This window comes from Haliotis asinina, chromosome 2 (genome assembly GCF_037392515.1).
Source record: "Haliotis asinina isolate JCU_RB_2024 chromosome 2, JCU_Hal_asi_v2, whole genome shotgun sequence".
Taxonomy (NCBI): domain Eukaryota; kingdom Metazoa; phylum Mollusca; class Gastropoda; order Lepetellida; family Haliotidae; genus Haliotis; species Haliotis asinina.
In genome coordinates this window covers 60,470,272-60,488,422 of record NC_090281.1, presented here as the reverse complement: position 1 = coordinate 60,488,422, position 18,151 = coordinate 60,470,272, and the positions used below count along the sequence as shown (strand labels likewise).

The window sequence follows — 18,151 nt, the reverse complement described above, 5'->3', positions numbered from 1 at the left end:
ATAGAAATACACTGACACACAGTGAATGGAATTGATCTTTAAGGTTTGGAGATATGGCATTTCCCTCCCAGTAAGTTTAACTGGGTGTTTGCTAGAAAATATTCATTAACATGGTATTTCAATATTCTATCACTACTAGGGAAATTCTGTCCAATAGGTCTGTCATTGGATAAACTGTCATTAATCTCATTGGATAACATCTGTAATCAGCAGTCAGCATTAGATCCAAAATGATTAATTATGATCTTGTACTGTAGACAGAGCCTTCTGATCCGCACAAGAGCTTGGTTATATAGTATAGGTGTCATGGGTCAAGGACATGAACACTAGAGCAAGTAGGTACGTGTATAGAATTATCTATATTTTGAATAAGATATGATTAATTGCACATTTTCTGTGTAAATAAGAATGGACAGACCTGCAAAACAGAGACCTGATAATAACATAACTGAAAAACATTCCATCACTGACTTTATGAGCAATTCGTTTGACAGTACAATGAATCACATGTGACACATGTGATCTCACCTCTGGCAAGTGACTTTGTCCAAAATTACCTCTGTTCACCCAGCAGAAAATGGATACCGGTGAAATAGTGATTGAGTGAGTGAGTGAGTGAGTTTAGTTTTACGTCGCACTCAGCAATATTCAAGCTATATGGCAGCAGTCTGGAAATAATCGAGTCTGGACCAGACAATCCAGTGATCAGCAACATGAGCATCGATCTGCACCATTGGGAACCAATGACATATGTCAACCAAGTCAGCAAGCCTGACCACCTGATCTTGTTAGTCACCTCTTACAAGAAGCATGGTCGCCTTTTATGGCAAGCATGAGTTGCTGAAGGCCTATTCTACCCTGGGACCTTCATGGGTCACCCGGTGAAATAAGACGTGAGACTTAACCTTCTAGTATCTAATGATCACACTGTGCGATTTGATCAGGACATCTAGTCTGGAAAAGGCATCTTACAAATATTCCTCTTATCATTATTAATGTCAACTCAATCATTTAACAAATGAAATCACTTTATTGTAACAAAACTGGTCATGCAACAGGTAGACTGGTCAACTGTTAATGCACACCTAGTTCCACACCACTACACTGGATGCTAACCATTACACCAACTGACGGAGGTGTTATCCTGAGAGATACAATGTTTACCTCCGAGCAGGGAATCCTATCTTACTGCCATCACTCGGTCTCCATGAATACTGAACCACTTCCAAAACACTACTGCTCGACAGTCAGTCTGGTCTGTCCTAGTGACCAGCTACCAGTGTTTAAACCCTTATCCTAATTAACACAGAGTTAAGTAATTATTGTGCCTGGTCGTGGTATTACCTATGGACAATCTTGGCCTGGTAATTCCCTCCATGACCCAGGTATTCAGGTTGAGAAGCTACACCCCCCCTCCCCCCTAACACCAAACATGATCTCTAGGACGGTAATCACCTTAATCTACCACCTTGCCTATTGCATGCCTGACTGGCCACAAAACTGAGACTGATACAACGTTACAACATGACAGCCTCATGCCACACACACACACAGCACTTCCAGGAGACTAATTGTCCCATGTCTCTTGACAATGCATACATTTATGGTTACTAAACAGTACAATGTGTATGTCTACCAGTGACCATTACTCTATACAACATATACATCTGCCAGGTGCAATGTAAACTTAAAATAGTAACCAATAAACAGTGCACTGCATATATCTAGTAGCAATCATTATTCAGCATAATCTATGTGTCCACCAGTAATGACTTAGTAATTCCTGGTTGGTATATACATTATTCTAAACTGTCCAATGTATACAATCTATCAGTAAATACTATTCGAAATATCATATATGCCTATCAGTAATAGTTAAACAGTACAATGTATGAGCGGTGGGTGAGTGATCTAAGGCACCAGACTAGTGATCCAGCGAGCTTAAGGTGTCGGGATTGAGTCCGACTGGGTATAAAACCTTGGACTCAGCTTAGTGTGCAGACTCTTTCAGTGTTCAGTACACAACCTTGTGCAATTAAAAGAATCCATTGGTCAATGGGCAGATGGTGGCCACATGAATACATGCAAACACCCAGTTACAGGTACAGCAATGTGCAGTAAAGATGGACAAAGTATTGTGACTATGTGTCCCAGTCCACCCAGCATGGGAAAACCACATTAACTCACAAGGCTTAGTGGTTGCAAGAGCTGTATGTTCTGTATGTAGACCGGTAATCACTGCTTGGCATTTAACACCATTCAACCTTATGTAGTACTGAAGAAACTCATAGATATGAATGTTGACTCTAACTTAATCAGATGGATAAATTCTTTCCTTGTCAGTAGACAATGTTTTTGTAAATGGTACTCTTTCATCACATGTTTGTACAAAAACAGGTTCTCTACAAGGCTGTGTTGTTTCATCCAGTTTATTCACTCTTTACACAAACAATTATAGATGTATCTCTTGATCTGCCTTTACTGTTAAATTTGCTGATGATGTTGCTCGCACTGGTGGTACTAATAAGAGAATCTGAAGCATGTCATAGAAATGAAATTAGAGACTTTGCAGTGTGGTGAAATTCAAATTTTCTATTTTAAAATGTAAACAAAACAAAAGAAATGGTAATTGATTTCAGGAAAGATAAATTATCTAACTCACCAGTAAACATAAATGACAAAGACAATGAAGTAGTTGAGGAATATCTCGGCAATATTTTAGACTCAAAATTATCATGGAGTTCTAACACTAGCAGTATATACCAAAAATGCAAGCAGCGGTTACATTTTCTATGGAAATTAAAACACTTCAAGTTAGACCAAAGCATTATGGTGCTTTTCTATAGAAGTTTTATCCAGTCTGTTCTAACTTTTAATTTTCTATGCTGGTATGGGAACCTGTCTGTTCAAAACAAAAACAAACTGCTAAATATTCTTAATACTTCATTAAAAATAATTGATCTATCTTTAAAGTATCGTCTATTTTTATGAGCAGCAAATTATCAAAAAGACAAACAAAATTCTAAGAGTCCCGACTCATGTTCTATTTTTGGAACATTCCAATCTCCCTTCAGGCTGGAGACTGTGAGTGCTGACACTTTAGTAAGGAATAAACAGGACCTGTCGTTCATTTACTAGTATACCTTCAACTATACGTGAAGTAAATAGGAAATGGAATTGCATGTAATTTTCGAGACTGCTGTTCTTTTGATGCTGTTGTTGTGTGTAGATGTCTTTTTTTTATGTTCATTTAATGTGACTGAGACATGGAACTGTGCAATGAAATGTTCCACTATATAGAAGCAGATAAAGTCCAAATACTTTCTGCAGAAATTGTGACCCAGTAACAATAAGTTATCATTGAGTATCAATAATAATATTTAAGTGTCTGGGCCAACATTTTTCTGAAAATTAAGAGTATGACACTCATTCTAAAAAATGTGCTTATTTGACCATATCAAAAGCCGAAAAATACAATTATTGATATACATTAACTTTAGGTTTATTTCAGAGGTGAGTATTAAGTACATAATATACAAAAAAGTTGACAAGTAACCTTTGTTTTAAACATACTATTTTGAGGCTCAAAGTAATACCTAGAGTTTCATAAAATGTAGTTAAAGTAATGTACCTGTACGATGCGGTCAAAGCGATTTTTCAGCATGCTGATTGGTATTAAACAGAAGGCATTAAAGATATATTTTTATCATCTTGACAGCAGTGGAGAATAGTCTGGTGGTAAAAAACCTAAATAACTGTCATGAACATAAAAAAAGAGTTGCAGTCCTGACTCAATTTCCACTTGCCCTGATTTTAGGACAATATAAATCGAGATGATGTAATTATGAAAGAATAAATCAACATGGTATTTGATGTTAATGTTAATGGACTATCTATCGAGATGTGATAAATAACAAAGAAAGAACTCTACTTTATTATCATTGTGAAATTTAATGCCTACATTTTGTACAGTTTGAAACCATTATTTCCAGTTTGAAACCGTTAGGGGAAATTATCTAGCAGCCCACAGACAAGTAAGATACCATTATTTGATTGTCCGTAATGCAAACTGACTTGTCCTGGATGTCTGGTGATGGGATTTTTTTTTTTAACGCCCACTGGACATTTTTAAACATGACTATGGCTTTATGAATTTTTATACTAAATACAAAGGTTTGACTGAGATAAAAGCATTCTTTCAGATGTTTTAAATATTTAACTACAAACAAACACTCTCTGCTTTTCAATGGTATCCCAATTCAGCATTCTTTGAAATCTAACAACAAGGTTCATCTGTCTTGCACATCAGAATCCATGTGACATCATCACGTTTAGGCCACTGAAAAATCTGCTTTTTCCTTGCCAGTGGATCTATTAGTGCATTAGCCTGTCACACTGAAGGTCTGGGTTCAATTTTCTACAGGGGCACACATGAAACACATGTCTGGTGTGCCAAGCCATGATATTGCTGAATTATTCAAAAAGCAGGGTAAAATCCAACTTACTCACTACCTAACTTCTCCCAAAAAGGATATCTCAATTTCATTATCCTCACCATCTGCTTGAAACAAATTTGAAGTGTACCTTACCAACCTACGTATTCTCATGTTTTATTCAATATTCTCTAGGTATCAGGATATATTTATATGCTATATACAAACAATTACGCAAACAATATGGTACAATTATGCAAGTATCAGTGGCTATGATAAACAATTTCCAAAACTGTAATAGCCCCCAAATCAATTGCTTTCAGTAAAATTGATTTCATTTGAATTCAAGAAGCAAAAAGACAAATGCCTGGGCACCTAAGCTTAATCCATTTGGCATACTAGTTTAACATCAACAGTATTTCATAATAGTAAAGGTTATGGAAAGGATGTTTTCTTTAATATGATGTCCATGAATAACTGGATGCTCTGGTGAAATGTATGCACACATAGTTCATCAATGATAGTTCACAATCAGCCACAACAGGATAGACAAGTCAGCTGACCCTAGAGGACTGGATTATATGAACAAGAGGGTTTCTGTGTTTCACCTACACATAAACCTGCTGGTATGAAGGTTTCATACATTTTTTTATCATGCTGAAGATGTGCATTCATAATTCTGCCACCTAAGGACTCTATGGCACTTGGTGGGTCAAAAAAGTCACTTATGCAAAAGAGTTATTGAGCTGGACAATGCTGGAATACAAAATCAAAATGCAGGGGTATCGTGCATTTCCGTTATAAGGCACATTTCTTTTCATAAACAATTTCCCCAAATCTGTTCAAATATATGTTATGGACTGATCACAAAATGCTGATATCATGATAAAACCATTAATGTTTATAATCATCATGCAAGTTAAATTTGGATATATTTTGTTTACTTTGATATTGTAAACCAAAAGTCACTGTGTTCTGTAATCTGATTGGTTGAAAAACATGATCAAATGGTATTAGAATCCCGGAAAGTGCGAGACTATTCACTGTGTATTGACACATAGAAGCATCATAAACAATTGTTTTGTTGTGTCATCAACAGTGGTGACATCATTCAAATCATATTGTGCCGTAAAGTTAGAATGACGTGACAAATGAGCCACTCCAGATGCTACCATGGGAACCAGCTGAAACGACCAGCTGATGACACTTCACTGCTGTAGCAGTACTCGATGTAAACGAGTGCAGACAGTAAAACCCTTTGGTTTACTTTTACGTTTACAATGTTGATAAATATGATGTGTTGGCCAATTTCCATGTGTTATTGAGTATTTGAAGCATGGGAATATTTCATTTGAAACCTCCGGCTGACGCTGTCGGTTCCAAATGCATTCCCATGCTTCAAATACTCAATAACACATGGAAATTGGCCAACACATGATGTTTATCTCTAAATTACATCCGTAACCATACACATTTGCCAGGCCTGGTTCATTTTTTTTTAAATTACAAACTGGCGACACACAGATTAAATGTGACAGCAAAAGTTTGTACTATCTGTTTAGTTCCTTTGATAGGGTAATGAAATGTCTATCACAGCAAAATACTCCGGTATTTTTCTTGGGTTATCCCTAATGAAAGTAGCATACTGATTGTCCTTGAAATTGTGTACAGCATTAGCAGCGACAGTAATGTACGTTTCAAAATTAACAATCAATTGGATATATTTCATTTATTCCCAACATGTGGCAGACAAGTGCTGTTTATATGTTCAGTAGGGGTGGTAACATGTTGCAAAATTCAACAGAATCTACCACAAAATCAAACACAGGAAAACACAATGAACACCGACACAAATATGCCTTTCTATTGATAATGAGTGATGAGCTCCAAGGACTCTCAAATACTGGACTCAAGTTAATACATATACAATCACTACTTAGTACAAAAATATTGAAATAAAAATAAGGATTGTCAAACGAAAAAGACACGACACAATGTGGCTGTAAATTGTAACAAATTGCTACAATATAGACTTATAAAGCTACAACACCGACTCACCAAGCTACAACACTGACTCACCAAGTTACAATACAGACTTACCATGCTTCAAGACAGACTCACCAACTACAACACAGACACCAATCTACATCACCAACCTACAACATAGACACCAATCTACAACACAGACTCACCTAGCTACAGAAGATTGACCAACTACAACACTGACTCACCAAGATAAAACACTCACCAAGTTACAAGACAGACTTACCATGCTTCAAGACACTCACCAAACTACAACACTGACTCACCAAGTTTAGTAACAACAAAAACACTATGCTACAACACAAACTCACTAAGCTACAAAGCAGACTCACCAAGCTACAGATGCACCATGCTATTCACCAAGGTACAATACAGGCACCAAGCTGAAACACCGACTCAAAACGCTACAACACACTTGTGACCATACTAAAATACAGACTCATCAAGCTACAGCAAAGACACACCAAGCTACAAACAGACACACCAAGCTACAACTAACACAAAACCTACAACACAGACACCCAAATACAACAGACTCACCACACTGACTCACCAAGCTACAAAACTGACTCACCAATCTGCAATGCAGATTCACCAACCTACAGCAGACCCACCAAGCTACAACACAGACTTACCAACCTACAACAAAGACTCACCAAACTACAACAAAGACTCACCAAGCTACAACAAACACATCATGCTACAACACAGGCTGTCCAAGCTACAATGTAGACCAAGCTAAAAGAGACCGATCTGAAACACTGACTCACCATGCTACAACAGACTCACCAAGCTACAACACTGACTTTACCAAGCTACAACAGACTCACCAAGCTACTATGCTAATTCAGCAAACTACAAGACAAACTCACCATGCTACAATTAACAGAGTCACCAAACTACAACACTGACTCATTAAGTTACAACAGAGACTCAACATGCTAAAACAGTGACTCACCACGCTACAACAGAATCACCATACTACAACATTGACTCATCGAGTCACCTACGCTCACCAACAGTCACCTACCAAACCACAACAGCAACTCACCGCCATGATGGTGTCCCTGTCGGGAGGTGATGAAGCTGAGATACTCCAGGGCTGGGGAGTTGGAGCCTGGGGAACAGTTGCGGATGTTCTTGAAGAATTCCTAAACCAAAGGTGTAACAGCATTAAGCCAGAGAACAAACAATCTGAGAACAAACTTAACCTTTAAAGTCCAATCTGCAGTGGACTGTGTTAAGATTGAGAAAATAAAACTGAAAATCTACTGACATAATGGTATCCTGGACAGGTATATTCCTCTCCATACTCCACTTCCTCCATATAATCTCCACATCCCTAATCTGTTGTCATGAAAGAGTACTGTATGTCAATACAAGGCTCATGAAACAATACATCCATTTTAACTCCTGTATTGCAATACATACAACTGTCAGCAGTCAGCAGTGATAAAAGCTAATTGCATGCATTGTATAATTCTGTAATTACTGCCTCATGCAAACATTCTTCGAAACAGTGATTGTTGGCATAGACTATACAGTCAATCACAGGTTTTATTGATCTACTAACATCAGAAATATTACTGAAACTGTGAGAGAACTAGTTCATGCAGGCTGTAATCATGTTTTCAAGGTTGGCTACAAATAAGAATCTGCACAGGCATCCAAGGTCATATGTTTCTCCTTTACAATATGCAACCTTCAATCACTATTATTGGAAAACAAAAGACAGAGTGTTGTGAGTCACATCAGAAAAGGGAGGGAATTTGAAATGTAAGTACTGTATGGGGATATAAATCATATCCCACCCGTGTCATTAGACCTTTACCTGACAGTGTGACCCACCATCAAGGAGCAATTAATTATTATAAACGAGTCATAATATACTCACATCATCAAAGTTGAACAGTGAACCCACTGACTCTCGTCTGAAAACAGATAGAGAATTTTTAGTGAAACAAAGCTTCCATATCACTTAAAGTGCTTGCAGATGAAAAGATCGAGGTATATTCACAACATGTTCTTACAACATGTGTTGTATGACATCATGAAATGCATTTGAATAGCAAGGTAACAGTATACTTGCAACATGTCATTAACCCCAACAGGTTTTGTATTAAACCAGTACTAGTTACTGCTTGTTGAAGACCATCATGAAGTGTGCACAAACAAAAAGGTTATGACATACTCATGGTGTGTCGCTAGACTCCAACAGCAGTCGTACGACATCATGAAGTGCATGTAGATAGAAAGTTTACGATATACTCGCTGCTTGTTGCTGGACCCCAACAGGTGCTTATGACATCATGAAGTGCATGCAGATAGAAACATTATGATATACTCACAGTGTGTTGCTGGACCCCACCAGGTGCTTATAACATGAAGTGCATGCAGACAGAAACATTATGATATACTCACGGCATGTTGCTGGACCCCAACGGGTGCTTATAACATCATGAAGTGCATGCAGATAGAAAGTTTACGATATACTCACGGCGTGTTGATGAATCCCAACAGGTGCTTATGACATCATGAAGTGCATGCAGATATAAACATTATGCTATACTTACGGCATGTTGCTGGACCCCAACAGGTGCTTATGACATCATGAAGTGCATGCAGATAGAATGTTTACGATATACTCACGGCATGTTGATGAATCCCAACAGGTGCTTATAACATCATGAAGTGCATGCAGATATAAACATTATGATATACTCGTGGAATGTTACTGGACTGCAACAAATGCTTATGACATCATGAAGTGCATGCAGATAGAAATATTATGCTATACTTACGGCGTGTTGCTGGACCCCAACAGGTGCTGTATGACCATCATGGAGTCGAGCGCCTCCTGGTCAACGGAGCCTGTGTTGTGGCTGGCTGCCTGGGCAACACGGGAGCTGGCATCACGTGGTGTGGCAGCAATTTTCTGTAAAAAAGATTTCACAACAAGCATGACTGGGCAGAACATTAACACCCAAAACAGAGTAACAAAACAAAAAACAAAAATACAAATGAAGCAGAAAGTTAAATAAAATAAAGAAATAGCAAAACACACTAAATCAACAATCAACAAAATCATTCTTTCAAGTTTCAGGATGCTTGTTTTGTTTCCTTCTGCCTACCTGATTACTAGTCTTCACCTTCTGCCTACCTGATTACTAGTCTTCACCTTCTGCCTACCTGATTACTAGTCTTCACCTTCTGTCTAGCTGGCACAGGAGCAGTCTTTGGTCGACTTCCTGCTGATGAGGTGCCGGCTGACCTCATGGACCCTGGTCGCTGCAAAGTCTTCATGTAGGTGTGACCTCCAAACCTGGTTCTGCCCCATCTACATCAACAGACACATATATAGTGCATCAACAGACATGCAAGAATGGACATGAAGTGTTCATCAACAGACACATAGATATTGCACAAGCAGACACATAGACAGTACTTGAACAGATACAAATGATGAAAAGCAAGACTTCAGACTCTGCATATTACTCTATGAAGGGTTTCATCAAAAGTGCAGCTTCCAGGTACCTTCATACTTCAATGATCAATTCCCCCACAAAAAAGGCTAATGACAGGTTCCTAATACTAACTTGTATCTGACAGTGTTTGGAGTTATCTTCCCTCGCCAGTCGATGGCAGACACCGACCTCGACGGTAGACCAGACTCCTCAGGCTCCTCTGACTTTGGCTCATCAATCAGCAGACCTTTGACCTCTGACAGGCTCTGAGATTCAGGTGACCTTGATCTGTTAAACCAATAATGAGACAGATATATCACATATAAATAAGCCAAGCACCTCCAGTGACCTTAATCAGTATTCCTGTTATACAAAAAGATAAAAAACTTATGTATGTGTGTGTGTATGTACGTACGTGCGTATGTATGTATGTATGGATGGATGGATGGATGAAGTTTACTACTGTAGCATGTTTGTGTCATCACCGTTCAGTTAGAAATATGTCAGGGATGTCATCATGTCATATGTTTCTTGAACTGTGTTCAAAGAAGACAGACTTTAGTTTGGCATTTAGTACATGATCTTTTCAATGCATGTTCAAGAGTTAATGCATGTTTTTGCTGTGAAAGTTGGCTAAATTCTACATTAGGAGGTCAAACCTAAGGAGGTGTACGGTGCACCTTATCAATTGGTATACATTATCTATTAATATGACAAGCGAATTAAAAGTGTTTCCAGTTAAACCTCCCTGCTGACTTGTTATAGTCTATCCCAGAAGTCATCCAACCAATATAATATTTGAGCTTACACTGGGGTGTTGGTGCGGGCTGATGGACTGTGCTGTCGAGACTGTCTTTTTCCTGACCTCGACGTAGCAGGACGAGACACGGCTGGGGTTGATGGGATACCTGTAGCTGATGGCTGGCGGAAACCTGGCTGAGGTCGCGGCGCCACCTGGAGGAGCAATGATGATACACGACAATGGTATCACTGACTCCACCACAGAAATTAATGAGTGAGGAAGGGGGTTTCACTTCATTTATACTGGGCAGCATACAGAGAGTGAGTGAGTGAGTGAGTGAGTGAGTGAGTGAGTGAGGGTGGGTGGGTGGGAGGGTGAGTGAGTGAGTGAGTGGGTGAGTGACCTCAGCTACATACCCTCTCCTTGTGGGCGGACATGTTGCCGCTGACTACATCCACGAGATTGACCACCATGTTAAACTTGACATTGGTGCCACTTTCCACTTCAGGTTCCCTTTCAAAACATAAACACACATTCTCAACAAAGAACTTCACCCTTTAAACAAGAGGTTCCAATCATCAGAACTAACCGTTAAACCTCTAGACCAGAGCTAACTTATCACAGAACATGTTGCACATGAAATAGACCATGACTTTAGATTTCTGGCATGCCTAAGGGAGTAATTTTGCACATTTCCTCAATGTGACCTCTGTAATAAGTTGCTATAAAGATGATAGTTTAAATACATCTTCAGGATGTAAGATTTCGGTATGATCACTCATGGTTCTCACACATTCAGGTACCTGTCTCTGATTGCAGTTAACTGAGTTTGACAGTTTGAAACAGCTGAATTTCTGAACTCAAATGCATTTTTAAAATACAAAAGCCCAAACAAGTAATCTATCCACCAAACTTAAGTTGTATACTAATTTTGATCTCAGTTTATACTGGGAAGTGCAATTTCCTTTATTTACTCAAATTTGAGAGAAAAACTCTAACTTGATTCAAAACTCAGACATAAGTTTGTTTCGAGAAATCTGGGCCTGGTTACAGGTCTTGTTATCACCTGTTATCTTGCTGCAGGATTTGATGCCCCAACTGTTGGGGGCTCAATGTCTTCCTTGTGTGTGGGGCTGGGGCTGATTTGGGCTTGTTGCACTGGGAGGGTCTGTGACGTGTTGAGCGGTACTTGGGAAGACTGTTGGGGTAGTAGGCATCAGTTGTCTGGTAGAACTCCTCCAGCGTCTGCTGCAGGAGCTTGTTCTCATCTCGTCCTGCAGCTGTAAACACAGAGTTCTGGACGTTACATGGGGTGGGTGTGGAAAGTGCTGGATGTTACATGTGTGGGTGTGGCATGGGGTTGATGTTACATGGGGGTGTGTGGCATGGGTTGGATGTTACATGGGGTGAGTGTGGCATGGGTTGGATGTTACATGGGATGGGTGTGGCATGGGTTGGATGTTACATGGGATGGGTGTGGCATGGTTTGGATGTTACATGGGATGGGTGTGGCATGGGGTGGATGTTACCTGGGTGGGTTTGATATGTGCTGGATGTTACCTGGGTGGGTGTGGTATGTGCTGGATGTTACATGGGTGGGTGTGACATGTGCTGGATGTTACATGGGGTGGGTGTGACCTGTGATGGATGTTACATGGTGTGGGTGTGACATGTGATGGATGTTACATGGGGTGAGTGTGGTATGGGGTGGATGTTACATGGGTGAGTGTGACATGTGCTGAATGCTACATAGGGTGGATATTACATGGGTGAGTGTGGCATGCAGGGGATGTTACATGGGTTGCAGTGGCATGTGCTGGGCATCACATGGGTGGCTGGTGCATGTGCTGGACATGACATGGGGTGGGTGTGGCATGGGGGTGGATGTTACATGGGGTGGGTGAAGCTTAGGGGTAGATGTTACACAGTGTGGGTGTGGCATGTGCTGGATCTAGCATGGGGTGTGTGTGGCATGGGGGTAGATGTTACATGGGGTGGGTGAAACTTAGGGGTAGATGTTACACAGTGTGGGTGTGGCATGTGCTGGATCTAGCATGGGGTGAGTGTGGCATGGGGGTAGATGTTACATGGGGTGGGTGAAGCTTAGGGGTAGATGTTACACAGTGTGGGTGTGGCATGTGCTGGACATGACATGGGGTGGGTGTGGCATGGGGGTAGATGTTACACAGTGTGGGTGTGGCATGTGCTGGACATGACATGGGGTGGGTGTGGCATGGGGGTAGATGTTACACAGTGTGGGTGTGGCATGTGCTGGACATGACATGGGGTGGGTGTGGCATGGGGGTAGATGTTACACAGTGTGGGTGTGGCATGTGCTGGATCTAGCATGGGGTGAGTGTGGCATGGGGGTGGATGTTACATGGGGTGGGTGAAGCTTAGGGGTAGATGTTACACAGTGTGGGTGTGGCATGTGCTGGATCTAGCATGGGGTGAGTGTGGCATGCAGTGGACATTACATGGGGTTGGGGGTGCACAAAACTAAGCACTTACAGCCCACACTGTAACCATGGTAAAATTTTAAAATTTTACAAATTTTACCCATCCTTAAAGACACCATCCACTGTGTAATAAAACTATGCATCTTTTGACTGGACAGCCTGTAATGACTCACAGTCTGGTAGGACACCCTGTAATGATTTACCATCTAGCTGGACACTCTGTAATGACTTTCCTCCTGGCTAGACACCCTGTATTGATTCACTATCTGGCTGGATGCCCTATAATGACTCACCATCTGGCCAGACACCCTGTAGTGACTCTTCTTGTGGATGGACACCCTAGAATGACTTGCCTTCTGATTGGACACCCTATAATGACTCACCTTGTGGCTGGACACCCTGTAATGACTCACCTTGTGGCTGGACACCCTGTAACTGTTGCTTGGTGTGCAGTTCTGGCATTTCACCATGTTCATGCGCAGTGTATCTCACATCACACAGCGTCCCACTCCGTCCAACAAACTCCAGCTTACCTGCAAAAGAAGACAAACATCCCACTGAAACCGTTCCCCTACTGAGTGTATTTGGAAGCAAATACTCATGGTCTCAAATTTACAAGTGTTCCAGTAGATCACCTTTGCTACACACCATGATTGACTCTCTGCCACAAAGGCAAGGCTAATTGCTACATGGTATCTGGACAGATTTGTCTAAAAGAGCATTAATCTGATCACCCCCATAGCCATTTTGACCATACATTCCACATTACAACCATCTTTCCCCGACCAATTGCCCTGTGTAATTCCTAAGTACTATTATAGTTCTACTAGACTTCCACAATATGTCTGTTTCAAATATCCCAGTAAGTGAGTACTGACTGACAACATCCTGGGTGTACGCCATCTCGGTGTTGAAGTTCTTCCAGCTCTGCAGGATGTCCTCGCGTAGCGCCGGAGCTGTGATCGGACGGTGAGACATTCTACTTACTCCTGGAGAACAATCAAATCATTAAAAAATATACTGTACAAGTTTGTCAATTAACGCGACACTGAGCAATATTCCACCTATTAGAACTGATAGGTTCAATGACAAACTCCATCTGAACATCAACCCCTCTGACCACCCAGTCCATCTGACCACCCACCCATCTGACCACCCACTTCATCTGATCACCCAGAAGGTCTGACAAACCCAGTCCATCTGACCACCCAGTTCATCTGATCACAGACAGTCTGACCACCCAGTTCATCTGACCACCCAGTTCATCTGACCACCCAGTCCGTCTGACCACCCAGTTCGTCTGACCACCCAGTTCATCTGACCACCCAGTTCGTCTGACCACCCAGTTCATCTGATCACCCGCACGGTCTAACAACCCAGTTCATCTGATCACTCAGACAGTCTGACCACCCAGTCCATCTGACCACCCTGTTTGTCTGACCACCCAGTCTGTCTGACCACCCACTTCATCTGACCACCCAGTTCATCTGACCACCCAGTCTGTCTGACCACCCAGTTCGTCTGACCACCCAGTTCATCTGACCACCCAGTTCATCTGACCACCCAGTTCGTCTGACCATCCAGTTCATCTGACCACCCAGTTCACCTGACCACCCAGTTCATCTGATCACCCGCACGGTCTAACAACCCAGTTCATCTGATCACTCAGACAGTCTGACCATCCAGTTCATCTGACCGCCCAGTCCAACTGACGATCCAGTTCATCTGATCACCCGCACCGTCTGACAACCCAGTTCATCTGATCACTCAGACAGTCTGACCACCCCGTCCTTCTTACCACCCGGACGGTCTGATCACCCAGTCAATCTGACCACCCAGACAGTCTGACCACCCAGTCCATCTGACCACCCACACGGTCTGACCACCCAGTCCATCTGACCACCCACACGGTCTGACTATTCACCCACAGACCACCCAGTTCATCTGATCACCCAGACAATGTGACCACCAGGTCCTTCTTACCACCTGGACGGTCTGACCATCCAGTTCATCTGTCCACCCTGTCCGTCTGACCACCCCAGACAGTCTGAACACTCACCCATCTAACCATCCAGACAGTCTGACCACTCACCCATCTGACCGCCCAGTCCATCTGACTACCCAGTCCACATCAATCTAGACAGTGATTCTATACAATCTAGTCAAGGATCTATAAAATTCAGATGGTGATTCTGTAGTGAGTAATATTTTTTTCAATCCAGAGAGTGATTCTCTAGTCAGTAGTTCTATACAATGTAATCAGTGGTTTTGTACAATAATATTCATCAATACAGAACAGAATCTACTCTGTTCTAGTACCAGTAACAGGGACCAGAGACGTGTGATGTGATCTCACCATGTCTGTCCTCCTCTGCCTCTGGAGGGAGAGTGAGAGAGTGATGGGCGTGGGGGTTCACCATGCTTGCCACCGAGTGGATCATCCGCTTGGGCAGACCAGCGTGAGTGTGAGGAATGTTTGTGGACTGAAACGTGAGTCACTGTGTATTCATTTCTGAACATTTCACATGAAATCTCTCTCCTGTTATTGTCAACAGACACTTAAATACCCTGACACAACTGAATGATATGATATAAGTTGTTTTCTAGTCACAAGAGAGGCATTGGTTGATGTACCCTTGATGTTTGTTTGTTCTGTGAGCCTGAAGGGCACATGAACCCATGGGCCCCCGGGGACCAGTGAACAATATATTTATCTTACCAAAGAACACAATGTTAATTTTGAACTGTTTGGAGCATGGGTACTGGATCATACATTTTGCCAACCTGTGTGGATCAAATGATTCAAAGCTTGCATCTTGCTGTCTTCCCCACAAATATTGCATTAGTAAAGTGGGTGGGTATGAATAACAGTGCTTCTAGCAATATTCCAACAATATCATGGTGGTGGATGCCAGAAATGGACTTCACACATTGTACCCATGTGGGGAACTGCCGGCTTTAACCACTAGGCTACCCCAAGGCAATGACTTCCCTATTACATAACCAGATTACAAGGTGTATACAGCCCTAGAAGATACATGGGACGTACATGTTCCCTGAGGGGAGTAATGCGGACGGAGGGGGTCTCGCAGTTGAATTCCTGGACCCCTCTACTGTGGTGGCCATCCATGTTCTCATCTAAACCATCATTGTCATTCATCGAACTCCGAGCCAACTCCAAGTCGATCTCTGTGTCTGAAAAGTCACCATCCTGGTTGCTATGGGCAACAGGAGACTGAGGTGAGGTAGTGTCAGGTTGCTGGAAGCACAAATGAAAGTTTGTTGTATCGCCTGTAACCATGATAACAAAATCAGACTAAGACCAATGTGAATGTGAACTGTAAGCAGTTCTAGGAAGGATGTGCTGGACCATCTGCAGCCATGGGAACTAAAACAAATTAACACTAATGGATATGCAATCTGTAACCATGGTAACAAAGATGTGAAGGTGGCATAAAGTTTGGAGACTATATTGTCTGTAACCATGGCAACCAACAAGTTTAAAGATGGCATAAAGTTTGGTGACTAATTGTCTGCCATGGTTTAACCTCAGAGCCAAAATTAGTATACATAGGTGGTGTACAATTTGTAAGCATGATAACAAATAACATGTGCATAAATAGTATACTTTCAAAGGTGGGTGAGTGAGTTCAGTTTTATCCCACAGTCAACTGCAATATAAGGGTAACACTATTTTTCAGAGTATTACCATATGTAGAAGCCTGAGGTCTTTCATTAACTGTTCCACGAAGGAGGGCAGTTGAAAAAACTGATGGCTCTTGCAAATAATAATACCCTGAAAAATGGCACTACCATTATTACAGCTAAAATGCATAGAATTTCTCGTGAAATAAGAACAAAAACAATAGCATAAGAATGAAGATTTTATAGATATCAACTTCTTTATATGAGAACACAACGTTTCGGAGTTAATGCTTACTCCTTCATCTACCTGACTGTGGGATAAAACTGAACTCACTCACCCACCTTTGAAAGTATACTATTTATGCACATGTTATTTGTTATCATGCTTACAAATTGTACACCTGATGAAGGAGTAAGCATTAACTCCGAAACGTTGTGTTCTCATATAAAGAAGTTGATATCCATAAAATCTTCATTCTTATGCATTTCACTTCTAAATTCCCTTCAAAGACTTAAAAACAATAGCATTGGTTTTGAAGCATTTACTGCTAACAACAAATGAGGGAGATCACTGACACTGATTTTACAAATAAGGAAACGCCGTAGAACAAAACAGGTGACAACACTATTTAGAGTGATGATATTCGACCTTGACCTTTGCCCATGTTACCAACTGTCAATTTTTACAGTGCTCAACAACATTAGAGTTCCAGTTTCGATGTTTTCATTGCTGCATGTTGTAATTTATGGTACAATTATTATTGATGGCACTGACAAGAAAGCACATAATGGCACAGGTACATGTAACGAATGTGAGTCAGAAATATCAATAAAAAACCCAAGTTCAAACGAACCGTAGGTGATTGAACATCAACATCTCATCTACTTGTGACATCACTTCACAATGGTCTTGATAATGGCCTGTCATCAAGCATTTCGTGAGCATTATCAAGTTACAGTGGACTGCTCATTTCTGATAACGTGCAGGTGTTTTAATGATAATTCTACCCATTTTAGCTATAATACTATATGGTGGTCCATAAATAATATAGTCTAGACAAGACAATCCAGTGATCAACAGCATGAATACTGATCTACACGATTTGGATATGAAGATGTGTCAAAAAGTCAGCAAATCTGACCATATGATCATGTAAGTTGCCTCTTTTGACAAGCATGGGTTACAGAATATCAATTCTACCTCGAATCTTATGGGTATACAGTGTTTGAAACCATGTTAACAAACATAACTCTGTCTCAGAAAGTTTCAACTGACATGCTGCAATGCTAGAGAAATAGGAAAACTTCAGCTATTCTTCTCAGCCTCTGTGTGATGTTATTATTGTGGACACATCAAGACACCCT

General features: G+C 41.1%; 1 protein-coding gene across 1 annotated transcript in view; it reads right to left on the bottom strand.

Annotated features, from left to right (window-relative positions):
* LOC137272751 (uncharacterized) overlaps positions 1 to 18,151 on the bottom strand; it is a 47,669-nt gene that overhangs the window by 18,878 nt on the left and 10,640 nt on the right. The window contains exons 6-17 of the mRNA XM_067805139.1: positions 16,191 to 16,400; positions 15,498 to 15,624; positions 14,020 to 14,130; positions 13,555 to 13,674; positions 11,749 to 11,962; positions 11,099 to 11,195; positions 10,749 to 10,894; positions 10,073 to 10,228; positions 9,666 to 9,813; positions 9,278 to 9,411; positions 8,371 to 8,407; positions 7,528 to 7,627 (exon numbers count right to left, since the gene is read on the bottom strand). Of these exons, the coding sequence (XP_067661240.1) occupies positions 7,528 to 7,627; positions 8,371 to 8,407; positions 9,278 to 9,411; positions 9,666 to 9,813; positions 10,073 to 10,228; positions 10,749 to 10,894; positions 11,099 to 11,195; positions 11,749 to 11,962; positions 13,555 to 13,674; positions 14,020 to 14,130; positions 15,498 to 15,624; positions 16,191 to 16,400 (1,600 nt within the window). The remainder of the gene's footprint in view (positions 1 to 7,527; positions 7,628 to 8,370; positions 8,408 to 9,277; positions 9,412 to 9,665; positions 9,814 to 10,072; positions 10,229 to 10,748; positions 10,895 to 11,098; positions 11,196 to 11,748; positions 11,963 to 13,554; positions 13,675 to 14,019; positions 14,131 to 15,497; positions 15,625 to 16,190; positions 16,401 to 18,151) is intronic.